Source organism: Ovis canadensis, chromosome 3 (assembly GCF_042477335.2).
Source record: "Ovis canadensis isolate MfBH-ARS-UI-01 breed Bighorn chromosome 3, ARS-UI_OviCan_v2, whole genome shotgun sequence".
NCBI classification, from domain to species: domain Eukaryota; kingdom Metazoa; phylum Chordata; class Mammalia; order Artiodactyla; family Bovidae; genus Ovis; species Ovis canadensis.
Window position 1 is genome coordinate 43,149,038 of NC_091247.1, and position 27,267 is coordinate 43,176,304.

General features: G+C 39.2%; 1 protein-coding gene across 1 annotated transcript in view; it reads right to left on the reverse strand.

Moving 5' to 3' along the window:
* Positions 1-354: 354 nt before the first annotated feature.
* Positions 355-27,267, reverse strand: part of ACTR2 (actin related protein 2) — a 38,746-nt gene continuing 11,833 nt past the window's right edge. The window contains exons 3-9 of the mRNA XM_069583011.1: positions 26,240-26,455; positions 22,781-22,853; positions 19,144-19,280; positions 17,722-17,871; positions 14,620-14,765; positions 5,255-5,387; positions 355-1,955 (exon numbers count right to left, since the gene is read on the reverse strand). Of these exons, the coding sequence (XP_069439112.1) occupies positions 1,785-1,955; positions 5,255-5,387; positions 14,620-14,765; positions 17,722-17,871; positions 19,144-19,280; positions 22,781-22,853; positions 26,240-26,455 (1,026 nt within the window). The 3' untranslated portion in view covers positions 355-1,784. The remainder of the gene's footprint in view (positions 1,956-5,254; positions 5,388-14,619; positions 14,766-17,721; positions 17,872-19,143; positions 19,281-22,780; positions 22,854-26,239; positions 26,456-27,267) is intronic.

A 27,267-nucleotide genomic window follows, 5' to 3' on the forward strand; every position in this document is an offset into this window, starting at 1 on the left:
TTTTATTTAAGAGTCTATTCCATTCTTTGTTGCTTTCTATCTCCATATTTTAAAATCATGATCAAAGGTCAGGAGTCAATCCATTTACCTGAAATAAACAACTGGTAGATACTAGTTCTGCATTTATGTCCTTTAACAACTCAGTATTCAAAAGTCTAGGGGGATTGGTAAGTACATAATTAAGGGACATATTAGAATTCCAAAGTAACTGTGACACCCATGTCCCTAAAATCTTACAGACATTATTCATAGGCTTATTCATGTGTACTGAAGCATGTCCAGCATGCAGGCAAACTTCTTTTATTTGTTCAAACTGAGGTAAAAGAGACAAAAAATACATAATATTAACAGAAGTGATATAATCTCTTATTACTTTATTTTTCAATTTAGAAGGAATTCAAGTCTGGGTACTATTTGATATTTTTTTCAGATACCAAGCAATACCGACAGGACTCATAAATATGCTTTTCTGACAGGAAAGTCTGCTAACATTTACAAAATACCAACTTTTCTTTCAAGCCTAAGATGGCTAAGATTTAGTAGTTATGATTAGTTTTTTCAGTACAAATACATATCTAAATCTTGATTTTTGGGGGGCCAACATTTTAAATAGTCATATTTTACTCCACTTTCAGGTTTTAAATCAAAACATACCAACAACAAAAGAAAATTAGTGAAAATTACCCAACTGGCAGGAAGTCCTATATTTCAATGTTATTTTTACCCCAATAATTATAACCTACTGCCAGTAATTATTTATATGTATCTACTTGTTTTTATTAAATAAGCACTGGTCGGTTATATAAAAGAATTTTTTAAGAATGGTACTTGGCACTGGGTTACCTTAATGCTTCTGGTATAAACAGAAGCACTTAGAAAAAATACCAGCTCTTAAGCACTTTTTGTCTGAAATTTGAATTTCCAAAAGCATTTTTTCAATGTTACTTTTCCACTGATAGATTCTAGGGAGTCTAATCCCAGCTGACATGGTTAATTTTAAAAAACAAATAAAAAATCCCCAAACCACATAATAACGGGACACTACACCTGCTTTTTACATCAGATAGAAACAGTTCCAGGCAGACCAAAAGTAGAAGAAAACCCGCCAAATCAAAGTATTGTAAATAAAGTTCATCTCCCGTACCCTAGAGCAGAAAAGCTCAAAAATCAAAAAATGAATATCAAAAGACTACCCCTGTCCTCCACACAAAAACCCACCCAAACAGTTTAGTTCTGAGCCTACCATTTCCCTAAAATGTTAATACCAGAAGCTTTAAGGTACTTAAAGCTGCAGCAGTAACTGTAGAAAGCACCACACTACAGAGGAAACTCCACAGAGGGTTCCGCAGCCGCCCACCCAGTCCTGACCACCCCCACCCCAGTAATATGTAAAAGCTCCTGTTAAAGTTTTTTTCTTATGCTAATAAAGGCATACCACCTAGTGTGCTAAAGACTAAAACTAGCAGCATTAGAGCAGTAAAGTGAAAATAGGAAGCCTACAGGAATGATCTAAATGCCTACCGAAGAAACAAAGCAGCAGAGAGAGGACCCTTGCCCTCTCCTGTGTTCGCAGGGAAGTGGCAGAATTAAACAGTCAGAGTCACCCACACTAACCCAAATTTAACACAGCTTCCACAAGACACCAGAATAAAACCTGACCTTTCCAGTCAGAGGGCACAGACAGACAGGCCTCTTCCAGGTCCTGGAGCTGAATGAGTTCAAAGACTGGCAGTAATGGAAAAAAAGAAAGCACATTAGGGCGTGATGGGAACCAGCTTCACAGTTTATCGAACCGTCACCCCGAGTTTCTCCAGCACACGAACACCCTTTTCTTGGTATTCCTGTCGGGTCATCCAGAAGTTGTCTTTGTCCTTCATGATGTCTGCTAGAACTGCACCTCCTAGGAAAACCATGTGCTTCCTGCGGGGCGGGTCTTCAATGCGGATCTTGAATTTCTAACGGAAGAGGAGACAGAAAAATGTCACACGTGCATGGTGTTTTCTATCTTAAGAAAATGACTTTTTCTTAAATTCTCATAAAGGTCCTATGATGTATACATGTGTAGGAGAGACCCAACTCACAGTCAGGAGATCGCAAATCCATCCCAGTGTGTTTAGAACACTCCCTGCTTACACCTGTGGCCCCATCGTTAACTGCACCCCTCATCACTCTCAAAACCATCCTGATATGAACAATGAATTCCACGGTCACCCTACCAAAAGCCCAAGTACTGGAGCACTGACTGTGACAGGTGTCTCACTGACCGGCAGATCATCCAGCCAGCTATCAAGTGAAGAGTTGGGATAAGAAGACTTGTACTTTCTTCAAGGTCTCATGCCCTTATGATTGTAGTCCCAGGCAACAAAGTAAGATTTAAGTTCTTATAAGCAAAGCTCACTTTCTATTGTCTCAAATTCAAATGAATGTTTGAATAAACAAGGCCAAATATGGTCAAGATAAATTATGATGTTGGAAAAAATGAACACAGTAAACAAAATTAAAGATAAGCGGGAAAAGCTTTGCACTCTGTAGCCACTCTCAGCTGTCTAACAAGGAGAGACCTCCTTCTGTATGGTAAGTCAACACATGAAAGAGAAACCTTAAAATGAAGTAGCAGTTTTATTTACAAAGTCACAAATCGTTCAAAAAAACTCGAAATAACTATGTCATCTTAACTGTCGTTATGTCACATACGTGAACTGTACGATCTATCATAACATAGGACATAGAAAAACACCTGTTTACTGATTAATTCTGAGGCTAACCTATTGTTCTAACTGCTCTAGTTACTTTTTTACTCCTAGGCAGGGGCCAGCAAACTTCTTCTACAGGGATCAGAGGGAAAATACTCGAAGCTCTGCGGGGTCTACTGTGGCAACAGCTAAAGGCAGCCAGAGACTGTGTGACAACAGGTGGCACACTAGGCGACAAGAGTCCGCTTGGCCACGTTCCCAAAAGCTTCCTTTATCAAACAGCCAGGTCTGGCCTGGGGCTGTGTTCTGGCCACCCTGCACCTGGGGAAACCTGGCTAGCCCTTGAGGACACCGCTGCCCCTGCAGCTTTTGCAACGGGCTGCTGTTTCTCACTACTGACATTCCAGAGACCCTCAGAAACTCGCCCTTCTGGCCATTCCAGCCACCACTCTCTGGGTCCATGGTGTCTACAGAGCCCCATGAGGAGGAATTCTCCTCAGACCTGCTCAGTGGCACATGTGAGTACTCTCTCCACCATGTCCTGACACCATCCTCAGTGACCCGGCCCATCTCTGCCTTGCTTGGCAGACTCCCATTTCAGCTGATCAACTCTTTCTTCTGCCCCTGCCCCCAAGCAACTGAGCGCAGGATGAGAAAAACTCAACATCCACTTTAAACTTTACCTCAACTGAGCCCCTCAGAGATGCTCAGCAACCCCGCGACATTTCTCTTCTCTCTTCCACCCTCTAAGACACCACTTCACACCTCCTCATTTATTTCACAAACATCTACCAGCTTCCTCCCTCCTCTGAGAGCCTCCTAACCCATACTGTGACGGTCACATTTCTTCCTCCCTTTCCTCAAGCATGTACTCACCTCATCAGACTTAATGATCCTTTAAACAAATCAGATACTACTTTCTCTGCTCAAGATCCTCCCAAGACTTTCTATCTCAATAGAAGGAAAGCCAAAATCTTTACCATGGCTGAACAAGACTTGCGTCCTGACTACCTTCCTCTTTTTGGGGTCTACCATGTGGCATGTGGGATTAGTTCCCCACCAGGGATCGAACCCATACCCCCTGCAGTGCAAGTGTGAAGTCTTAACTACTGGATCGCCAGGGAAGTCCCCTGACTGCCTTTCTGCACTCACCTCCCAGTCCCCTCCCTTGCTTACTCTGTCCAGCCATTCCTACACACTCCCCATAACTCAGGACTGTTACTACTGCCTGGAAGATTCTTCTCCCCAGAGTCAGGCTCCTCATTCCCTTCAGCCTTTGTTCAAAAGTTATCTCATTGGGCCCCTTCTCTGACACACCATCTCCCCAAATCACTACCACTTTCAAGCCTCTAACCTGACTTTTCCTCATAGTGCTTATTACTAACCAAAGTATTATTTACAGACTAAAAGCAGATATTTTTAGTTTTGTTCACCACTGTTTTGCCTAGACAAGTGTTTGGCAGATAGAAGGAGTTCAAGAAGTATTTGCTAAATAATCATCTAAGACTGACTTTAAATTATATGTATAACTCAATAAAACCACACAGATGAGTGAAGTACTTCGACAACATGCCTCCTTTAAGTCTTTTAATCTGTTTAATATATGAGTCCATATAGAATTTAATTTCAATAATTTGAGTTACAAATGAAAGATGTAATATAGTGTGTCTCCAAATATAAAGCCCTCTGTATGATGTAATCTCATTATCTAAAACAACTGATCAAAGTTGGCAAGATGAACTGCAGAGATTTTTTTTAAACAAAATTAAAATGTTTTATTTTATGCTGCTTTTCTTTTTTTAATTTACATTTACTTATTTTAATTGGAGGCTAATTACTTTATAATATTGTAGTAGTTTTGCCTTACATTGACATGAATCCACCACGGGTGTACATATGAACCTCAGAGATTAACTTAGACGACTCCTAGTTGAGCATGTAGTATGTACAGATAGTGTACTTCACACAGTCCAGGGTTTGTAGAGAAAAATCAATGTCAAATAACCATCAACTGTTACACCCTGGTTTAAAAATTTTTTTCCACTCTATGTATCAACAACTCATTTAAAGTCTGCTTTAGAGCTATGATTGTTGACACGGATGCAAAAGAACTGGAGACTATCTGATTGGGGAGATAAAAGACATATGCAAAAAACAGCCAGAAAATAATTTTATATCAGAAATACGAAACAGTCCAAGAGTAGCACCGAATGTCGATGACATTTAAAAAACACCCAACAACCTCTCTCCACAGTACAGCAGGTTCTTCCCACCCAGATACAGGCACCCTGGTTCCAGGCATTTGTCACAGATGAACCAAAACGTGTCCCTGGACCCACTGCCTCAGTTCACTGAGTAGAAAGGTGAGCTGGCACTAGGACTGCTGAGACAAAGCTCATCTCGAACCACGTACTTCTTCCTACTTTTCAAGGCTGCACTGGACTGCAGTAGACATTTGTTTACGAAGACTTCTTGCTCCCTCTGGTGGTTGTCAAGATTCACAAGCTATTTTACAGGGTTTTAACAGTATGCTAACAGTTGGAGTACTGACTGATACTTACAGAAAGTTTTTCCACATCACCCTTCAATACTCGTTCTAAGTAAAGCTGTTTAAGCTCTCGTTCCAACCGGGATGGCAGACCGGGGTACATAGTAGACCCTCCAGAAAGCACAATGTGCTTATAGAACTCAGATCTAGGAAGACACAACAGGTATTCATTAGGGGTTTCAGATTAGGAAAACATTACCTCAAGAGTTGCTTTTATTTACATTAGCCTCAGGTGGTTGCTGGGAGAATTAAATAAAATCCAACATGTAAACTGCAGGGCTGAATGCTTGCTATTACTACTATAAACAGATAACAAACTATATATAAAATATTTATATCATTTTGATGACAATACTCCTAAAGTACATAACACATTTTCTTGCAAATGTAATTAAGTCTTTCAGTAATGACTAGTTCACATAACAAAGGAGCGGTATTTGGGCTGTGCTGTAATAGTGCTTCCATGGAGCCACTTAGAGGCGGTTGTCTACTGTAATAAACTACATTCCACCATGACTCCACTTCTAGCTTTTGAATTTTTCCATTTGCCTTTTGTAGTTTTCCCTTTTGTTCCTCTGCTTTGAGGCCGCCAGCTATTATTTTTGGTTAGACTGATGTGCTTGCTTCTAATAGCAGTCCTGTCTTTCTTCCTTAAATATGCTGTTGGTCATGATACCAGATAATCAAACCTAAAATAAGTGCATATGGAGTAAAAGTATTAAGAGTACAATCTAAGTGAGGGTCGGAGGAGCTTTTTAGTAAAACTCAGGAGCTAAGTTGTATCCATTTTGGCTTCATTCAAACTCACTTCTAGGTTTTACTTCCTTTCAGGTTCTCAAGCGCTCAGGCTATTGTAATTCTAGCTTCTAGAAGTTTTGTATTGTATTTAATTGCAGATGCATGCATGAATGTAACATAAACTAAGCAGCTGAAGTCTAGCTACATGTGGTATATGCCCATGAGCATTTACATGTACGCTTTCAATACACTGAACATGCAGAACAAAATCTGAGTGCTCCAACTTTCCAACGCTAGCAATGTGGAAAGGGTACTGAACCTGACTCCAGTGCTTTAGCATCACTAAACTTCAATCACCACCAACAGGTATGCACTTTTAAATACAATCTTGCTATTAATGATCATTACATCAAGGGACAAAAGCATCTACCCAATTCCCACTATGAGAACTTATCATAATTATGAAGTCTAGAGTAGACTTCTGATCATCTTCCATTAGATTTATAGCTTGTTCTAAGCCAATTGCTATTTTTACTAGTTACCATTATTGTCCTGTTCCCCAGCCTCCCACAAAAATTAGGCAGTTATTTCATTAGGGTTAAATAAAGAAGTAAGTAAACACTTGCTTAGTAAAATGTTTCTGAGTGAATTTCTCAACTTGGGTGAAGAGGAGAGCTTTCTGTGACTCAAACTCAAGCTGCAATAAAAGATTATAAATCTTCTTTTACAACTAAATAAAACCAAAATTTTGTGTGGCCAGAAACACCAGAAGAGACAAATGAAAAATTACAAAATATCTGCAAATGGATCACAGAGCTCAAATAAAATGAACTTCTTTAAAAATTGAGAGAAAAAAAAAATTACAAAAATTTTACAGATAACAGGCAAAAGCCACAACCCGATAATTCACCAAGAAAAGATATAAAAATGGTCCGTAGGGCTTTCCAGTTGGCTCCAGTGGTAAAGAACCTGCCTGCCAATGCCGGAGACGTAAAAGACTTGGGTTTAATCCCTAGGTTGGGAAGATGCCCTGGAGGAGGCCATGGTAACCCACTCCTGTATCTTTGCCTGGAGAATCCCCATGGACAGACGAGCCGGAGGGGCTCCAGTCCAAAGGGTTGCAAAGAGTTGGACACAACTGAAGTGACTTAGCACACAACACACAGAAAACTATATGCAACTTCAATCTTAAGAGAAATGCAAGTTAAAATTACATTGAGATATCATTTCTCATTCATTAGACTGACATGCAAGTAAAATGCTGACAAACTCTGAAAGCTGTAGTGTCCTCAGACATGACTGCAGGAAAGAGAAGGGAATTGAGCAATAACAAAACCACACGCATTTGCCTTTTGACCCAACTATTTCCCGCTCAGGCATTTTTTTCAGGACATATATTCCAACAAATCAAAGATACAGTGTGCGCAAGGTTATTAATTGCAGCATTATCTGTCAGCATAAATACTGAACCCTACCTAGATGACCAGGATTCACTGAAGAAGCCATTATCTGTACACACTGGAAAAAAGAACAACAACAACATATAGGAAGTGGTATAAGATTGTTTAGGATGTATTAAGAGAAAAAAACGAAGCTCAGAAGAGTATTTACAGGATGCTACCTCTTGTGTAAGAAAATAAGAAACAGAGGGAGGAGCACTATGGTGAAAGACAGCAGGTGGGGAGAGTAATACTTCTGAGTGTCCTTTCTTTGTTTAGTTTTGACAGCCTCTTCAGAAACCAAAATTAAAGATGAGCTGGGAATATCCTGTGCCACAAACCAGAATGAAATAGAACGTGCTCAAAAGAGCTGAGGGTGCAAAGAGCCCCTGGAGAAGGAAACAACACCCCACTCCAATGTTCTTGCCTGGAGAATCCCACCAATAGAGGAGCCTGGCAGGCTACAGCCCATGGAGTCCCAGAGTGCCTGACATGGCTTAGAGACCAAACAACAACAAAGGACACAGAAGCCTGCCTGAAGGGGCTCTCATAGGCCAAATCACGAACAATTTAACAATTCAAAATGAAATAAGGCAGAGATAAGAAATTATAATCCACTGAATAAACTTACAAGTCCATACTGATAATCAACAAAAACAAGGGAGAAGGAAAGGCAGTTCCTTATGCGAGAGCCAACTAACAGACACACAAGCAACGACAGAGTTAGAAACACCATCTCTCTGCGACCATCACAATAAAAATGGACTTAGGAAAAATCACCAACTGATGACAAAAGGGGTGGAAGTCAGAAACTGACGAAGAACAGGAGATTTACATGGTCTCTAAAGTGTTTTCCGGCTCCTCTGGTGGCTCAGACGGTAAAGACTCTGCCTGCAATGCAGGAGACTCAGGTTCATTCACTGGGTTGGGAAGATCTCTTGGAGAAGAGGATGGCTACCCACTCCAGTATTCTAGAGAATTCCATGGACAGAGGAGCTTGGCGGGCTACAGTCCATGGGGTTGCAGAGAGTTGGACACTACTGAAAGTACTCTCCCACAAATTACTTATACATCAAGAAAAAAAAGAAAACCTATACAATGGAGAGGACGGGCTCAAACAAACCTTGTATGCACCAGGACCCAGGGACCTCACAGAGACTGAGACAGAACTGTGTTTGAGTATCTCCTGTGGAGGAATGGGTCGGCAGTGGTCTGGCGCAGGGACAGGGGCTCTGGGTGTGGATATAGCTTAAGTCCTCTTGGAGGAGGTTGCCATTAACCCCACCATAAAGCTGCCAGAACTTACACAGGAATAGGAAATAAACTCTTGGGAGGGTTCAACAGAATCTTGTGCACCAGGACCCAGGAGAAAAGAACAGTGACCCCACAGGAGACTTGCCTATAGGTGTCCAGGAGCCTCTGGCGAAGGTGTGGGTTGGTGGTGGCCTGCTGCAGGGTTGGGGTCTCGGACTGTAGCAGTACATGCATGGGATCTTTTGAGGGAGGTCAGCATTATCTTCATTACCTCCACCATAGTTTGGCCCCAGCTAAATAGCTGGGCTCTTCTCTGGTGGCTGAGACAGTAACGTATCTGCCTACAATGCGGGAGACCTGGGATCGATCTCTGGGATGGGAAGATCCCCTGGAGAAGGAAATGGCAAACCACTCCAGAACTGTTGCCTGGAAAACCTAATGGACAGAGGAGTCTGGTAGGCTACAGTCCATGAGGTGGCAAAGAGCTGGACACAACTGAGCAACTTCACTTTCACGTTCAAATAGCAGAGAGGGAACACAGCTCCACCCATCAACAGAAAATTGGATTAAAGATTTACTGAGCATGGCCCAGTAATACCTGAACCATGAACTTCCAGATGTTCAAGCTGGTTTTAGAAAAGGCAGAGGAACCAGAGATCAAATTGCCAACATCCGCTGGATCATCGAAAAATTGCAAGAGTTCCAGAAAAACATCTATTTCTGCTTTACTGACTATGCCAAAGCCTTTGACTGTGTGGATCACAACAAACTGTGGAAAATTCTGAAAGAGATGGGAATACCAGAACACCTGACCTGCCTCTTGAGAAACCCATATGCAGGTCAGGAAGCAACAGTTAGAACTGGACATGGAACAACAGACTGGTTCCAAACAGGAAAAGGAGTATGTCAAGGCTGTATACTGTCACCCTGCTTATTTAACTTATATGCAGAGTGCATCATGAGGAACGCTGGGCTGGAACAAGTACAAGCTTAAATCAAGATTGCCGGGAGAAATATCAATAACCTCAGATATGCAGATGACACCACCCTTATGGCAGAAAGGGAAGAGGAACTCAAAAGCCTCTTGATGAAAGTGAAAGAGGAGAGTGAAAAAGTTGGCTTAAAGTTCAACATTCAGAAAACTAAGATCATGGCATCTGGTCCCATCACTTCATGGCAAATAGATGTGGAAACAGTAGAAACAGTGTCAGACTTTATTTTTTGGGGCTCCAAAATCACTGCAGATGGTGACTGCAGCCATGAAATTAAAAGACGCTTACTTCTTGGAAGGGACTTCCCTGGTGGCTCAGGTGGTAAAGCGTCTGTCTACAATGCGGGATCTTCCCTGGGTTGGGAAGATCCCCTGGAGTTGGACACGACTGAGTGACTTCACTTTACTCCTTGGAAGGAAAGTTATGACCAACCTAGATAGCATATTCAAAAGCAGAGACATTACTTTGCCAACAAAGGTCCATCTAATCAAGGCTATGGTTTTTCCTGTGGTCATGTATGGATGTGAGAGTTGGACTGTGAGGAAGGCTGAGCACCGAAGAATTGATGCTTTTGAACTGCGGTGTTGGAGAAGACTCTTGAGAGTTCCTTGGACTGCAAGGAGATCCAACCAGTCCATTCTAAAGGGGATCGGTCCTGGGATTTCTTTGGAAGGAATGATGCTAAAGCTGAAACTCCAGTACTTTGGCCACCTCATGTGAAGAGCTGACTCACTGGAAAAGACTCTGATGGTGGGAGGGGGACGACCGAGGATGAGACGGCTGGATGGCATCACCGACTGGATGGACGTGAGTTTGAGTTAACTACAGGAGTTGATGATGGACAGGGAGGCCTGGGGTGCTGCAATTCATGGGGTCACAGAGTCGGACGCGACTGAGCGACCAAACTGAGCATGGCCCCGCCCATCAGAACAAGATGCAGTATTCCCCTCAGTCAGTCTCTCCCATCAGGAAGCTTTCATAAGCCTCTTATCCTTTTCCATCAAAGGGCAGACAGACTGAAAACCACAATCACAGAAAACTAACCAATCTAATGACATGGAGCACAGCCTTGTCTAACTCAATGAAACTGTGAGCCATGCTGGGTAGGGCCACCCAAGACAGATGGGTCATGGTGAAGAGGTCTGACAGAATGTGGTCCACTGGAAAAGGAAATGGCAAACCACTTCAGTATTCCTGCCTTGAGAACCCCATGAACAGTATGAAAAGGCAAAAAGATAGGACACTGAAAGATGAACTCCCTAGGCTGGTAGGTGCCCAATATGCTACTGGACATCAGTGGAGAAATAACTCCAAAAAGAATGAAGAGATGGAGACAAAGCAAAAACAACACCCAGTTGTGGATGTGACTGGTGATGGAAGCAAGTTCCAATGCTGTAAAGAGCAATACTGCACCTGGAATGTTAGGTCCATGAATCAAGGGAAACTGGAAATGATCAAACAGGAGATGGCAAGAGTACACATCAACATTTTAGAAATCAGGGAACTAAAATGGACTGAAATGGGTGAATTTAACTCAGATGACCATTATATCTACTACTGTCAGCAAGAATCCCTTAGGTGAAATGGTGTACCAATCATAGTCAACAAGAGAGTTTGAAATACAGTAGTTAGATGCAGTCTCAAAAACGACAGAATGATCACTTCATTTCCAAGGCAAACCATTCAATATCACGGTAATCCAAGTCTATGCCCCGACCAGTAATGCTGAAGAAGTTGAACGGTTCTATGAAGACCTACAAGACCTTCTAGAATTAATACCCAAAAAAGATGTCCTTTTCATTAAAGGGGACTGGAGTGCAAAAGCAGGAAGTCAAGAAAACACCTGGAGTAACAGGCAAATTTGAACTTGGGAGTACAGAATGAAGCAGGGCAAAGGCTAATAGAGTTCTGCCAAGAGAATGCACTGGTCATAGCAAACACCCTCTTCCAACAACATAAGAGAAAACTCTACACATGGACATCACCAGACAGTCAACACTGAAATCAGACTGATTATATTCTTTGCAGCCAAAGATGGAGAAGCTCTATACAGTCAGCAAAAACAAGACCAGGAGCTGACTGTGGCTCAGATCATGAACTCCTTATTGCCAAATTCAGACTTAAATTGAAGAAAGTAGGGAAAACCACTAGACCATTCAAGTATGACCTAAATCAAATCCCTAACGATTATACAGTGGAAGTGAGAAATAGATTCAAGGGACTAGATCTGATAGACAGAGTGCCTGGTAAACTACGGACGGAGGTTTGAGACACTGTATAGAAGACAGGGAGCAAGACCATCCCCAAGAAAAAGAAATGCAAAAGAGAAAAGGAAAGATATACCCATTTGAATGCAGAGTTCCAAACAATAGCAAGGAGAGATAAGAAAGCCTTCCCCAGTGACCAGTGCAAAGAAATAGAGGAAAATAATAGAATGGGAAAGACCAGAGACCTCTTCAAGAAAACGAGAGATATCAAGGGAACATTTCATGCAAAGATGGGCTCAATAAAGGACAGAAATGGTAGGGACCTAACAGAAGCAGAAGATATTAAGAAGAAGTGGCAAGAATACACAGAAGCACTATACAAAAAAGATCGTCATGACCCAGATAATCACACAATGGTGTGATCACTCACCTAGAGCCAGACATCCTGGAATGTGAAGTCAAGTGGGCCTTAGGAAGCATGACTACGAACAAAGCTAGTGGAGGCTGATGGAATTCCAGTTGAGCTACCTCAAATCCTAAAAGATGATGCTGTGAAAGTGCTGCACTCAATATGCCAGCCAATTTGGAAAACTCACTAGTGGCCACAGGACTGGAAAAGGTCAGTTTTCATTCCAAACCTAAGAAAGGCAATGCCAAAGAATGCTCAAACTACCACACAATTGCACTCATCTCACACGCTGGCAAAGTAATGCTCAAAATTCTCCAAGCCAGGCTTTAGCAATATGTGAACCATGAACTTCCAGATGTTCAAGCTGGTTTTAGAAAAGGCAGAGGAACCAGAGATCAAATAGCCGATATCCCCTGGATCATCGAAAAAGCAACAGTTCCAGAAAACATCTATTTCTGCTTTGTTGACTATGCCAAAGCCTTTGACTGTGTGGATCACAGCAAACTGTGGAAAATTCTGAAAGAGATGGGAATACCAGAACACCTGACCTGCCTCTTGAGAAACCCATATGCAGGTCAGGAAGCAACAGTTAGAACTGGACATGGAACAACAGACTGGTTCCAAACAGGAAAAGGAGTATGTCAAGGCTGTATACTGTCACCCTGCTTATTTAACTTCTATGCAGAGTACATCATGAGAAACGCTGGGCTGGAGGAAGCACAAGCTGGAATCAAGATTTCCAGGAGAAATATCAATAACCTCAGATATGCAGATGACACCACGCTTATGGCAGAAAGTGAGGAAGAACTAAAGAGCCTCTTGATGAAAGTGAAAGAGGAGAGTGAAAAAGTTGGCTTAAAGCTCAACATTCAGAAAACTAAGATCATGGCATCTGGTCCCATTACTTCATGGCAAATAAGTGGGGAAACAGTGGAAACAGTGTCAGACTTTATTTTTGGGGGCTCCAAAATAACTGCAGATGGTGACTGCAGCCATGAAATAAAAAGATGCTTGCTCCTTGGAAGAAAAGTTATGACCAACCTAGACAGCATATTAAAAAGCAGAGACACTGCTTTGCCAACAAAGGTCCATCTAGTCAAGGCTATGGTTTTTCCAGTAGTCATGTATGGATGTGAGAGTTGGACTGTGAAGAAAGCTGAGCGCCAAAGAATTGATGACTTTTGAACTGTGGTGTTGGAGAAGACTCTTGAGAGTCCCTTGGACTGCAAGGAGATCCAACCAGTCCATCCTGAAGGAGATCAGTCCTGGGTGTTCATTGGAAGGACTGATGTTGAAGCTGAAACTTCAATCCTTTGGCCACCTGACGCGAAGAGCGACTCATTTGAAAAGACCCTGATGCTGGGAAAGATTGAAGACGGGAGAAGGGGATGACAGAGGATGAGATGGTTAGATGGCATCACCAACTCAATGGACATGTGTTTGAGTAAACTCCAGGAGTTGGGGATGGACAGGGAGGCCTGGCTTGCTGCAGTCTATGGGGTCGCAAAGTGTCAGACACGACTGAGCGACTGAACTGAACTGAACTGATACAACGGAGAAAACAGGAAGCTTCACTAGGAGTTTAACACTAATATCACCAAACAGGAACAAACTGACATCACTCCTGGATGTGATAACCTAAGAAGGACACATCACTTAAGCAGTGTTCCAGCCAAAAATGCACAATCTAAATTTAATCATGAGAAAACATTCATACCCAAATTGTAGTCTGCAAAAATATCAATGTCATGAAAGACTGAAGAATTATAACAGATAAAAGGTTACTAAGAGACATGACAACTAAATACAATGTGTGCTCTTAGTTCTGACCCTTTACCAGAAAAAAGAAAAACTGTATAAAGGACATTACTGGGACAGAGAACGAAACTGAAATATGGATGGCAGATAAAAGTACATTAGCAATCAATCCCCTGAACTCAGTAACTGCACTGCGGCTGTAAGAAAACAGCCTCATTCCTAAGAAATACAAAGTAAATATTAAGGAGTAAAGAGGACTCACATATTCAATTTATTCTCAAATGACTCAAGAACAGGAGAGAGAGAGAAAGGGAGAGCACACAAACACGTAGAATGCTAAAATCAAAAAAATGGAAAACTGGGTAGTGTACAGGAGTTCTCCGTTCTATTCTGGAAACTTGCAACGTTTAAATTATTTCAAAATAAGTTTAAATGGGCACTTGTGACACAATGATATATGTCATTCAACAACCAGTGTTATCCTATCAAAAACTTGGCTGAGACAACAACCTGGTCACTCTAGCTATTTATATTCTATCTATTTCTGACAAGCTTCTTTGAAACAACCATTTCTAAAGTACCTGGTATCAATGTCAGCCGCCTGGATTGTGTTAAAAAGCAATTCAGCAACACCTACTCCCTCGACATTGATCAAGTGAGGCTGAAACAGAGCTTCCGGTGCTTCAAACCTCTCTCCCCCGACTTTGATAATGCGGCCATCTGGGAGCTAGAGACCAAGAACAATCAGGTATCAGTAAAAGATTTTAAAAGTTCCCAGTGTTCTTCAGATGCTAGTATGCCTGAAATACTAGCATAGTATAGTATATATACTATAACCGAAATAGTATAACCGAAATCATTAGCAATATATTTCTCCCGAAATACATTTTTGAAAAAAGACAAAGTAAAATACATTAAAATAATTGTTTTTATTATCATGCTCTGTTCTGCTTTTGAAATGATATGTCCTGCCTCCAAATAGCAGGAATTTCTTGAAAGAGTCACCAATACACAAATGTGTGATGTCCTGGTGTGTGCAAGGGAGCACTACAGATACCGCTGATCACCCACAGCAACTGGACTTTTGCCGGAGTCAATGCTGCTTCTCATTATCATTTTAACATATTTTCGAGTTTATAGAGATTTTTACCATGTAGCACACACATTCAATTAAAAATTTTAAATTTCTTTCAACAAATAATTATTCTGGGGAACTATTCTTTTTGCCATCAAACACTTTATATCACGTGTGAAACTTCTATCAAATCATTTAATCCAAGGAAAATCTTATAATCAAAAAAGTTCAAGGACGCTAACCTATTTTTTAGCAGGCAGTTCTGTTGTATCCTACTTACTAGGTTCTATTAAATTTTTAAATAGATAAATATAATTTTAAGAAAATAAGATTTAAGCAACTGGTAAGATACCACTAACATATGACCCTGCTAACCCTTAAGTTACATCATGTTTATGTTTAATTAAATGAGAAATGTTAAACAAAAACTCTCTCACAATTCATAGAATTGACCTAAGTAACAAGCATGCTGGTATATACTGGCATTTGACACATTTCTATACGACAGACCAGAATTAGTTTTACATTAACATTTCTAACAGTGTATCAGTTTAAAATAACGTAATTATAATAACTATATGTAGATCCCCAAACTCACTTTCCAACATGACAAAGTTATCTCAAAGCAAGTTCTTAAAGACGTTTACTCCATGTTTGCTCTAACTGTATACAGTATGTGCAACACAATCACATCTTTCAAAAACTCCACAATTATCTTTTTATAAATTTAATCAAATTTCTTTTTTTTTTAATTTAACAAAATAAACGCAACCATCCAGTGACTTTAAAAACCACATGAAATCACCCAAGATATATGGAAAAGCTTCATATGACAGAGTATCATTAGCATAAAACATCTATACCTGGACAATGTGGCTTTTCTCAAAGCTCTGGTTGGAGATCAACCCAGGGCCACCTACCCTAGGAACTACTTACCTTTCAGAACTGTTAAAACTGTATGCCTCCCAATTTCTCTGCACCAAACCTTATCCTATACTCTATTTGTCCACTATTTTCCCTCTTCATCAGTTCCCGGTTTATTTGTCACAAATACTTTTGTAACCTGCCTCAAATTCTGAGAAAGGAGGGGAGAGATAAAACATGTTTTGTATTTCTAGTTCCCTTATCCTCTGTCTCACGACACTTTCTTCCAAAATCAGGTAGACAATAAATTCTGAATCTAGGGGAACTATCAAGAAGGCCTCAGGAAAGAATCCCTAGGGCAAATCTGTAGATGACTGGGTTGCAAAGTATTGATTTATTGTCTATTTGGATCAGTATCTTCTGAAATGAAACAACATAACTTATAAAAATTTTAAATTATTTTTAAAGTGACTATTTTGTACATATTTATGATATGCTCTGTTTATATGAATTAAATAGTGGAAGAATACTTGCTTTTATTGCCTATCACTCAATTTCAGTTTTGGTGGCTCAGTGGTAAAGAATCTGCCTGCCAAGGGTTCAGTCCCTGGGTTGGGAAGATCCCCTGGAGAAGGAAACGGCAACCCTCTCCAATATTCTTGCCTGGGAAATCGCACGGACAGAGGAGCCTAGCAGGTGTCCACAGGGTTGCAAAGAGTTAGATATGACTTAGCGACTAAACAACAGTAGCAGATGAAAGACACAGTGTGGAAGTACTTTATACCCAGATGAAAATGACAGACTTAAGGCAGCAATACACTGAAAATTCAACTCCCCTGATACAAACTATAACTTGGTTCTAAGTATCGTTAGTTACAATTTCAAGTTAACATTTGTTCTGAACATCTCATTAAGAAAATACCAAGTCAGGGAGACTGCCACCTACTGAATGGTTAAAGCAATCCTATAGGATGACCATTTTCCAAAGTATCTTAGTATACCAGTCCCATGAAATGCTGAGGAATACCGTAATCATGTACAAATCAGCATATCAAAGGTTCTGAGAAGTCCTTTAATAAAGTGAATTGACTCTCCCCCAAACTTATCTGACAATGTAACCCTTCATTTTAATTTCTGTCAATACCTACTAACATCTCAGAGAAATAACATTATGTGAAACCCATGCTGAAAAATGCTACTCCAGGTACTGCTGCTGCTAAGTCGCTTCAGTCGTGTCCGACTCTGTGCGACCCCATAGACGGCAGCCCACCAGGCTCCTCTGTCCCTGGGATTCTCCAGGCAAGAACACTGGAGTGAGCTGCCATTTCTTTCTCCAATGCATGAAAGTGAAAAGTGAAAGGGAAGTCACTCAGTTGTATCCGACTCTTAGCGACCCTATGGACTGCCACCTACCAGGCTCCTCCGTCCATGGGATTTTCCAGGCAAGAGTACTGGAGTGGGGTGCCACTGCCTTCTCTGACTCCAGGTACTAGAATCTCAAAATAATATTTCATATCTAACTGTATCCTAAAGTAGAAAAGCAATATATGATTCTTGCCTTATTAAAATAACTAAATCATAGTATCATAATGTAGAAAGACATTAAAGGTCATACATATACAAATTATAACAACCCAAACCCCCAAAGTACTGGATTCCAAGAAAATCTCCTTAAGCACACACCAATAGTCACTGTCGCCCACTTTAAAACCATATATATATATCATACACCAGATATACTTACTGTGTAAGATTCAACCAATACTGTGGTTTCTAAGGCCAGTTTCTGCTCTTGCTCAATATTATATCCCACATAACACAATTTTTCTTTAATCATGCGAACCGTTTCAAAATCAGCAGAATGGTTGAAGGCATAACCCCGCAACAGAAGCAGCTAGTACAAAAAAACAGCAGTAAGTCCACAATTAATCTGAGTGAGTTCAAGTCCACAAAAGGGATTAATGCTAAGTATGTCACATCAATACCAAATACAATGGACAGCAGAACCTTTGCTCTTACTATTTCAGAAAGGAGAATATTACTCACCATAAAAGAATTTAATTTCACTTTCACAGAAAAGTTTCATAGGGAGTGACAGAATTTACAGTTCATGAATAATAAATGGGCAAAATATCTATTAATAATATTTTAGCACTGGATTCCTATAATCTGCAATTTACTCAGTCACTGCCATAATCATGAAATATGACGGACACATATTAGAGGGGCAACAGTATTTGTTAAATAGACAAAAACGAGAATTCAACCTGACAGGAAAAACAAAAACACAATACACATCATAAACAAATTAGACTTTTCACATAAAAAACTAGAAATCCTCTGATCTTTGTGTTTACAGTCAAAAGAAAACCCTTGGGCGATCCTTTGGCAGTAACCCTCAAATAGAATTCTGGCTTAGAATGATATTATAATTACCAATCTTATTACTAACCCAATGTCAATATGAAGACTTAACACGACCCAGAACAGTCTTCCCACAGTAGTACCAGTGACATATTGGACCTTATAATCCTTTGTTGTGGGGGATGCCTTGTTCACTGCAGAATGTTTAGCAGACTTCCTGCAAAGATGTTAATAACCAAAAATGTCTCCAGACATTTCAAAGTGTCCCTGGAGGAGTAGCATCATCCCTGATTGAGAACCACTCACCGGGAGAGAATGTACTAACTACAGAGTTCTGGTACAGACAATATTCTAAATCTTTTTTCCCCCACATTACAAAAACCACACATGCTTCCAAAGAGTGGCCTTATATATATATACTTTATCTAGCAATGTTTTAAAGAATATCATCACTAATTACATTCACAAATAAATTTTAATATACATCTTGTTCAAAGAGGGTTTTACGGCTGAAAGGCTGCCCAAGTTGTTCAAGGAAGTCTTAAGACTCTTCTTCCCTCCTTGATATACCTCTCTTCCCATTCCTCAGGAAAGACAAATTATAATTATGTAATGATGAACTCTCATTAGCACACAAAAGATCATGTGTGTGAATCTCATACAGATTTTTATATGAATAAAGTACTCGGCCACTTCTCTGGTGGTGCAGACTCACTAGAATCCTGAGGTGACACATTCAATTTTAAGTAGATATATATACAAACTTACAAAATCGAATTCCATGATATTCTCTTTTGCTTACCTTGATAAGATATCTGGTAATATCCCTCCCAGCAATATCCAGTCTCCTGGTAAGGTGGGGGAGAGAAAAGCCTTCATACACTGGGCAAATGTGAGTCACACCATCTCCAGAGTCCACCACGACTCCAGTTAATAAACCTGCGGAAGAATCATGAAGTTGTAAACAAAAAGCCAAATCAGAAATCAAAGCCAGCAAATTTCAAGTATTTCAATATTCAAAGATGCTGGCTTCTTTACAATTGATTAGAAACATCACCAACCAAAATGGCCTAAAAGCTAGCATTTCTTATTTGCTTACTGTGCAGTTTATTTCTAACACACAGACACTGAAGTCAGTGTTCTCTCACATGCCTCCTGTGAGACCTTTATTCTAATCATGTGCTCCCTCAGTGATGGGAAGAAACAGACCCCCAGACTGAGGACTGAAAAATACAACATGGTCTTTAATCCTAATTTTAATCTTGATTCCTGAATTCCCCTGAAGTCAAATTCTCTACTGTATCATGGATAACTTTTATGAAAACCACTGTGAAGGGTAATTACACAAGTTAATAGTGAATCTGCTGAAATAATCTAGTTCTTTATTATTATTTCTGTCATATAGTATATTCAAAACTCTGCTGTTTGGAAAATTTCTGTTGATACAAAATAGCTAGAAATCTGAGACTAATTCATCTTGACTAGCCAAAGAATCACTTCAATTATTCACCAGAAATCAAGAAAGACACTGTCAGTTAAACTTTGTGAGTGTGTGTGTTCTAAGTCGCTTCAGTCATGCCCAACTATTTGTGACCCTATGGACTGTAGCCCACGCGGTTCCTCTGTCCATGGGATTCTTCAGGCAAGAATACTGGAGTGGGCTGCCATGCCCTCCTCCAGGGGATCTTCCTGACTCAGGGATGGAACTCATGTCTGTTACCTCTTCTGCATTGGCAGGTGGGTTCTTTACCACTAGCGCCACCTGGAAAGTCTCTTGTTTCTCATTATGTGCTATTTAACGGTATAAATGGGGACTTCCCTGATGGTGCAGTGGTTAAGACTACATGCTTCCAATGTAGGGGACACGTGGGTTTGATCCCTGGTCAGGGGCGTGTGGAATTAAGATCCCACATGCTGTGCAGTATGGCCAAAACCAAAAATAATAATAATAAAATGAAATTTTTAAAAAATATATAAAAGTACAAAAAATATATAAAAGTTAGTGTTTCACCTTTTGTCCCAGAGTTAATTCAGAAAAAAAATTTTCTAAATCACATTTTCTAGCAGTTTTAAAGTCTAATGATACTTTTAACCAGAATATGCATTATCTACAGCTGCTTAAGCTCATTATTTTATCACTGTCCCATCCCTGAATAGACTCTCTCCCTCTTTTTTACTATGCACAAAACATCTAATTTATCTCTGAATACATTCATTCAAACCATCTCCTACTAAGTTCATATAATTTTGACTGATTTTGCAAGTTTCATAAAAAAATCATATGCTGCCTCTTAAGGTTGCTTTCTTTTAAACAAGAGATTTTCTATTGCAAGAAAGAAGAATCCACAGTATCATTAATTCAAAAATGCTCCCAGTAATACCAACTAAAGCACTAGATTACTCACTCTTTCTACTTCAATTCTGAAGGATTCTTTAAAGCTCAATCTAGTTCTTAACTTTTCATTCATACCTCCCTGACCATTTTAACCTCTAACTCAGACTCCATAATTCCAGTTATTCCCCTCAATCCTGTTCACAAAATGCAGTCAAACATACTTTCTTGAATCACCGTGTCACCTCTCTTATTCAAAAACCTTTCCTGGTTCCAAAGGTAGCTTCTTACTTTTTTGATTTAACTGGTAGCTTTTAGCCACCTTGTTTTTATGCAAGGTGAAGAGTTCTCTTCAGCTAAGAGTGCTTTTGATTAGAATTACTGAATTATCACTTCTCAAAACTAAGAATTCAGTATTTAAACAAAACCAGCTGAATATGAGGAGTTAAGAGAGGATATCTTCTCCTTGGACAGAAATAAATTTATGAATATTGCTAGAAATGTCTATTAAGGTCAATTTTATTCAATTAAAGCAAAAATTCATTTCAGCAGAAGTGTCCCATCTCCACCCCCTAACTGGAATCACCAGTTTCAAAGCTAAGATTCAAAATTTTTAGTATCTATTTTTCCAAAGTATTTTCTAAAATAAATTCTGAAATTTACTTGAAAAAAATGAAACACAATTTCCTAGATGCAGACAAACACTAGCTCCTCAGAACGCCAAGCTCACACCACATTGGTGAATGAATAAAGCCTCTTTAAAAATTTAATTCTCCCCAAGTATTTTCTTAGTATCTACATGAAGTAGTAAAGACAGGTTTAAAACCTAGTACATATTCTGACAAAGTGATTTTCACTCATCCATGTGTAGAGTCAGATGGGTCACCATAATATTAAAATTTGTTTCCTAACACAATTGATCCTTGAACAATATGGGGGTTAACCTGCATATAATTTATAGCTGGCCCTCTGCATCCCGATTCAACCAACTATGGACCATGTAGTACTGCAGTATTATTTACTACTGAAAAACATCCACGTATAAGCGGAGTCATACAGTTCAAATCAGCACTGTTCAAGGGTCGACTGTACTGTCATGTATCACTTAAGTACTAAGGCTTGACATTTAGTTGTCACCTCCTTCAGAAACCTTCTCTGACATGCTAAATCAATTTCTGTATCTTTCCCCCATTAAGAGTCTAAGTTCTTGAGGGATCTTTACATTTTAAGTGCCCAACAGGCTCTGTGCATGTATCTGATGGCCTCTTAAGGTCACCACAAGATCATCAGGATACAGAGTTCTCCCTACATGGCTACTATTTTATTCCCAGTAGATACGGAGGCAGTTACTAATGGTAGTACCAGGAAAACAAAATAAAAGTAGGTCCACTCCATTAAACCCACTTCAAAAGTTGGGAAGGTACGCTCAAATGTCTGCCTTTTCCTTTAAATCTATTATGTATTTTAAAAAGATAATTTTATATGAAACTTTCTGGCTTTTTTAAACTCTTGACAATTCTGAGAACAGATTCCATGTTTATTTTTCCCTTCAAAAATTTTCTTACTTTAATTTGCCTAAAAGAAGAAACTTTCTGCTGCTGCTAAGTCGCTTCAGTCGTGTCCGACTCTGTGCGACTCCAGAGACAGCAGCCCACCAGGCTCCCCTGTCCCCGGAATTCTCCAGGCAAGAACACTGGAATGGGTTGCCATTTCCTTCTCCAATGCATGAAAGTGAAAAGTGAAAGTGAAGTCACTCAGTCGTGTCCAACTCTTAGCGACCCCATGGACTGCAGCCTACCAGGCTCCTCCGTCTATGGGATTTTCCAGGCAAGAGTACTGGAGTGGGGTGCCATTGCCTTCTCCAAAGAAACTTCCTACTTATAAAAAAAAACTGAGAAGTTTCTTCTTAAGTCCTTCATTGTTTAGTAAAGAAAATAAAAATGTGTATATTTTATTTGACAAACTGTGGAATATTTGAATTAATACAAATATATAAAACTGAGCTTTCTGGGACTTAAAACTTCCTGAGAAATCAAATTCCTCCGACATAAAATACACGTAACAAATGTTTTTGAATTAATGATACGGAAAGTTAAGCTTTACCTACCTTGAGCATACAAAGTCAGGACTGCCTGGATGGCTACATACACACCAGAAAACTGGTAAGTTTCAAACATTACCTGAAAGTGCAAAAGGAAAGGGAAAATATTAGTATTTAGAAATTACATTATAATGTAATATATATGTATTAATATATGCTTTCTTGATGGCCAGAGTGGATTAGCTGCGAATCAAACGACCCAAAAGAATCTTCCATTCTCTTCAGGTGTTTCTTGCCTCTATTAAAGTCCTGCTGTCAGAGAGCCCTAATTTTGAGGACAGATTTTTTTTTTAAAATACACACAGTCCCCAAGCATTTCTTAAGTGCTACAAAGCAAAGATTTCTGAGAGTTTTTAGCTAATGGCAGATTAGAGTGAAACAAAGTGTTCTGTTTTTGAACAAGACTTTCTGAACTCATGTCCCTTAAGGGAAATGTCTTTTAATTCAAAGACAAACTACACAAACTACTGAACTGCCAACCTTCCCATCCCTTTACCTCAACCTGGGCCAAGCAAGACTGTGGCTCTACCTCCAGGTAATAAACGGTACAGCAGGGAAACAAGACTAAACAATTCTCGAATGCTGGCAGATCCAGAAGCTGCTCAGCTGCTGAGTCTGAGCTCCCCAGTGGAGCAAGGCTGCACTCCACCCTGTGCTGAGGTCCACTGCAGGGATGAGGGGCTCCTTCACGTCCTCTCTGCTCACAATGCTGCTCATTGTCTGTATCGCAGGTTGGCCAGGAATATTCTGTAGGATTTTCTCTGTCATCCACAGTTAGCATTCACTGACTGGCAGTGCAGACTACCACTACGAGTATCTGATATTTAGAAATTTTACAACTGATCACAATGAGAATGATATACAATTTAAATTTTTACAACTCTGGGGAATTCCATAGTGGTCCAGTGGTTAAAACTCTATGTTTCCACTGCTGAGGGCACGATCTCTGGTCAGGGAACTAAGATCCCGCATGCCATAGCCAAAACAAAACAAAAAACCTCTCAATCACTATGCTGTATACCTGAAACTTAAAACAGCATTGTAAATCAATCATGCTTCAATAAAACTAAATTTAAAAAAAATTTTTAATCGTAATAAATAAATAAATTTTATAACTCTGAAACACAAACTCATCAATTAAGCAACTAAATTTTCTGACTAGTATTCTATTCCATCATCCTTTATCCTCCTGCTACAGGGACAAAAATGGTATACAGCTGACCCTTGAACACCACAGGTCATTCTGAATTGTGCAGGTTCATTTAATTGCAGATTTTTTTCAATAAATGAATACTACATCATCACATGATCCAAGATCAGCTGAATCCAGGGATGCAGAACCTGGAATACAGAGGGCAAATTATAAAGTTTTATACAAATTTTGACTGAGGGGGATTGGCACCCTTAACCTTGTGTTGTTCAAAGGTCATTTGCATTTATCAACTGTATTTGCATTTATCAATTTGACAGTCTGTCAAAATTTATTTTTATTCATAAGATCATTAAGAAGTATTTGTAGCTCAGAAACAACTTCCTGAATGAGATTAAAATGGGGCATTATCAGTCATAGTCAAATTTCTATTTACAAGTAAAAAAGAGCATTAAACGAAGAGGAGACCTTAGAGTGTGTAGTAAGACTAATTCTTGTCATTTCTGCAGATTAAAAAAAAAATCTGTCCTAGTCAAATAGTTAGTTAGTGGATGACAGGTATGATGTTATCCACTACATAGCAAATGCCATCTCCCTTAATTTTCACTTGAAAGAAAACTTGGTTTCCATTCTGCTACTGTATTATTTTTTTGGAAGAGGTCTCCTTGTCTGGTAACCTCTTGATTTAATACAAAAATATCTCTACACTCTGTTTTTGCAATGCATTGGTAAAAATAAAGAGCAATTATAAATGACCACTTATCTGTTACAAATGATTAGTAACAATAAATCATTTAGAAAGTATAAAGCACAATTAAAATATAAATACAATAAAGCCCATCTTTCATAGTTTCAGGGGTGGCTAGGAGAAAAAAAAATAAAAAACAAAATATGAACCATAAGAAATGATTATGGATTCTGTAGCTAAAACCACAATCTCAAAATTTGAAAATACAAAAATTTTAAATCTCTTCTAAAATTTCCATCAACATCTCAACATAGTCAATGAGTAAAACAAAACATTTACTTACATTAAGCAGTATCTGGAAAGCTAATAAAATCCAAAGTAATTAAAATTTCCTACCTCATATATAACAAAATGAAAGAAAACTGTTGAAAAGTTACCCATCTCAAGTATTAAGAACGCAGACTTTTTGCTCTTTAACTGCCTACCTCGTTACTGTTTCCACCTCCCTTCCCGAGCCCTCCCATCTCCCTGGCCCTCAGCATTCTCCCCACTGTCTGCTATCACTTCTTTGGTTAACTATATTATCTATATCCTCGTGACTCCCAAGTTTATACCCCCAGCCTCAGACTTTTCTCCTGAACTTGACCTTATACATGTAACCATTTTTGCTTGGATGTCTAAAGAAAACCTAACATGTCCAAAACTGAACTCCTGATCCATCTCCCTCCCAAATCCTGTTCTACTCTCAGTGTTTGCTCAAGTGAAACTTTCAGTTACCTCTCTATCACATGTATTTAAGAAATCGGAATCTTTTTTTGGCCCTACCTTCAAAACAGAGCAACAATCTGGCCATTTTTCATTACCTTCTCTGCTATTACCCCTAATCCTAACCATCATTATCTGGTGTCTAGATAACTGAAAAAGTCTCCAAACTCGTCTTTCTTCTACGCTTGCCTCCTTATGTTCTACATTCAACACAGGAGCCATAGAAACCTCAGTCTGTAATAGCTCCTCCTTGTAGTAGCCCTACATTTCACTCAGAGTTTAAATCTAATCTGCTGTAAGAGCCCACAAGGCCCTGGATGATTCAGCCCCATTATTCCTCGCACCTCATCTCCCGTTGCTCTCCCACAGCGGCTTCCTTGCTGACTAATATGCCACGCTTGGTCCCATTTCAAGACCTTTATACTGGTTACTCCCTTTGCTTGGAATGCTTTTCCCCCAGTTAGTTACTGGCTAACTCCCTCCATTTAAATATTACCTTACAGACACGTACTATCACAACCTATGAAAAATGCAGCCTTCCTACATGCCCGATCTCCCTTACTCTTTCCCACCCCTCCTTTAGCATCTAGTATCTTCTAATAAACCATTCAATTAACTCTTTTTTTTTTGGTCTATTTTCCCCTGCTAGATGGTAAATTCCATAGCAGCAGGATTTTGGCTTTGTTTACTGGTATATTCTACTTATAATGACTAACATATACTTAGGTGCTCAATAAACAGGATCTGGGAGAAAGTAACAATTACTCTTATTTCCTTTATTCTCAACAACAGAGGTAAGATAAATTTGCTTTAATATCACATCACAGAAACATATACATGCACAACCCATCTAAAATCTTACCTCTACAATCTTCTCTCTATTTTTGGTTGGGTTCATAGGAGGTTCTGTGAGTAGAATTTTACAATTCCTGGTATCTATGTTAAGTTTTTCTGGTCCAAATGTGTAGTCCCATAGGTGTTTCATGTCATCCCAATTTCGTACTATGCCATTTTCCATAGGGTAATTAACTTCTAACATCGAGCGTAATTCACTTGCCTCATCACCAACCATAAGATCCTAGAAAATTATAATATCAAAGCTTTAGACCAAATTTTTGCATAAAATACCATCAGAAAATTATCCTCTTATATTTTGGAAAACTGGAGAATAATTAATTTTAATATTTCTGGCACTTTCAGATAAATTTCTTCATTCCACAAGTTAAAAAGTTGATCTTTCCTTTCATGAACAATGTCTTACAAATCTTAATCATGAATAATAAGTTTTTATGTACAATGTGGTTTAAATCAATAAATTGACCTTACCTTTAATAAATATGTTTCCAAAAGAAGAGCATTAGCACAAATAAACCCCACATTTTCATATTTTGGAGGGGTTTGTATGAGGTTTCATCTCTTTCTTTTGCTCAAATGTTCAAAAAATAAGGCCTGTGATATGTGAGATAGCATATCAGGGGAAAAAAAACTTGCAGAAAAATGCTCAACGCATGCAGCACATTTCTTTTTACTAAATATCAAAATGATAAGTGTAGTACTATGCGGCATAATGAGAAGCAAAAACTAAAATGATTTTTATTATACTTTAATAGTGGATATATGCACTACAAACTTGTAAATTTCACAAATGCCTACCTAGATATGTCCCAATTAAAACTGAAATTAAGCTTCAATATGTGCCTCACCAAGATGAAAGATAATTTGTAGAGATATAAAAAGTTAAGATACAGAGAAGAAATTCTTCTTTAAAATTATCTCATAAGCAACATTTCCAATCTTAAAGTAAAATACTGGAAAACTACGCTATCACCCAGGAAGCAGAATACTCACAAGTCTTGTCTCCAACAAGCACATACTTAAGATGACCCACAT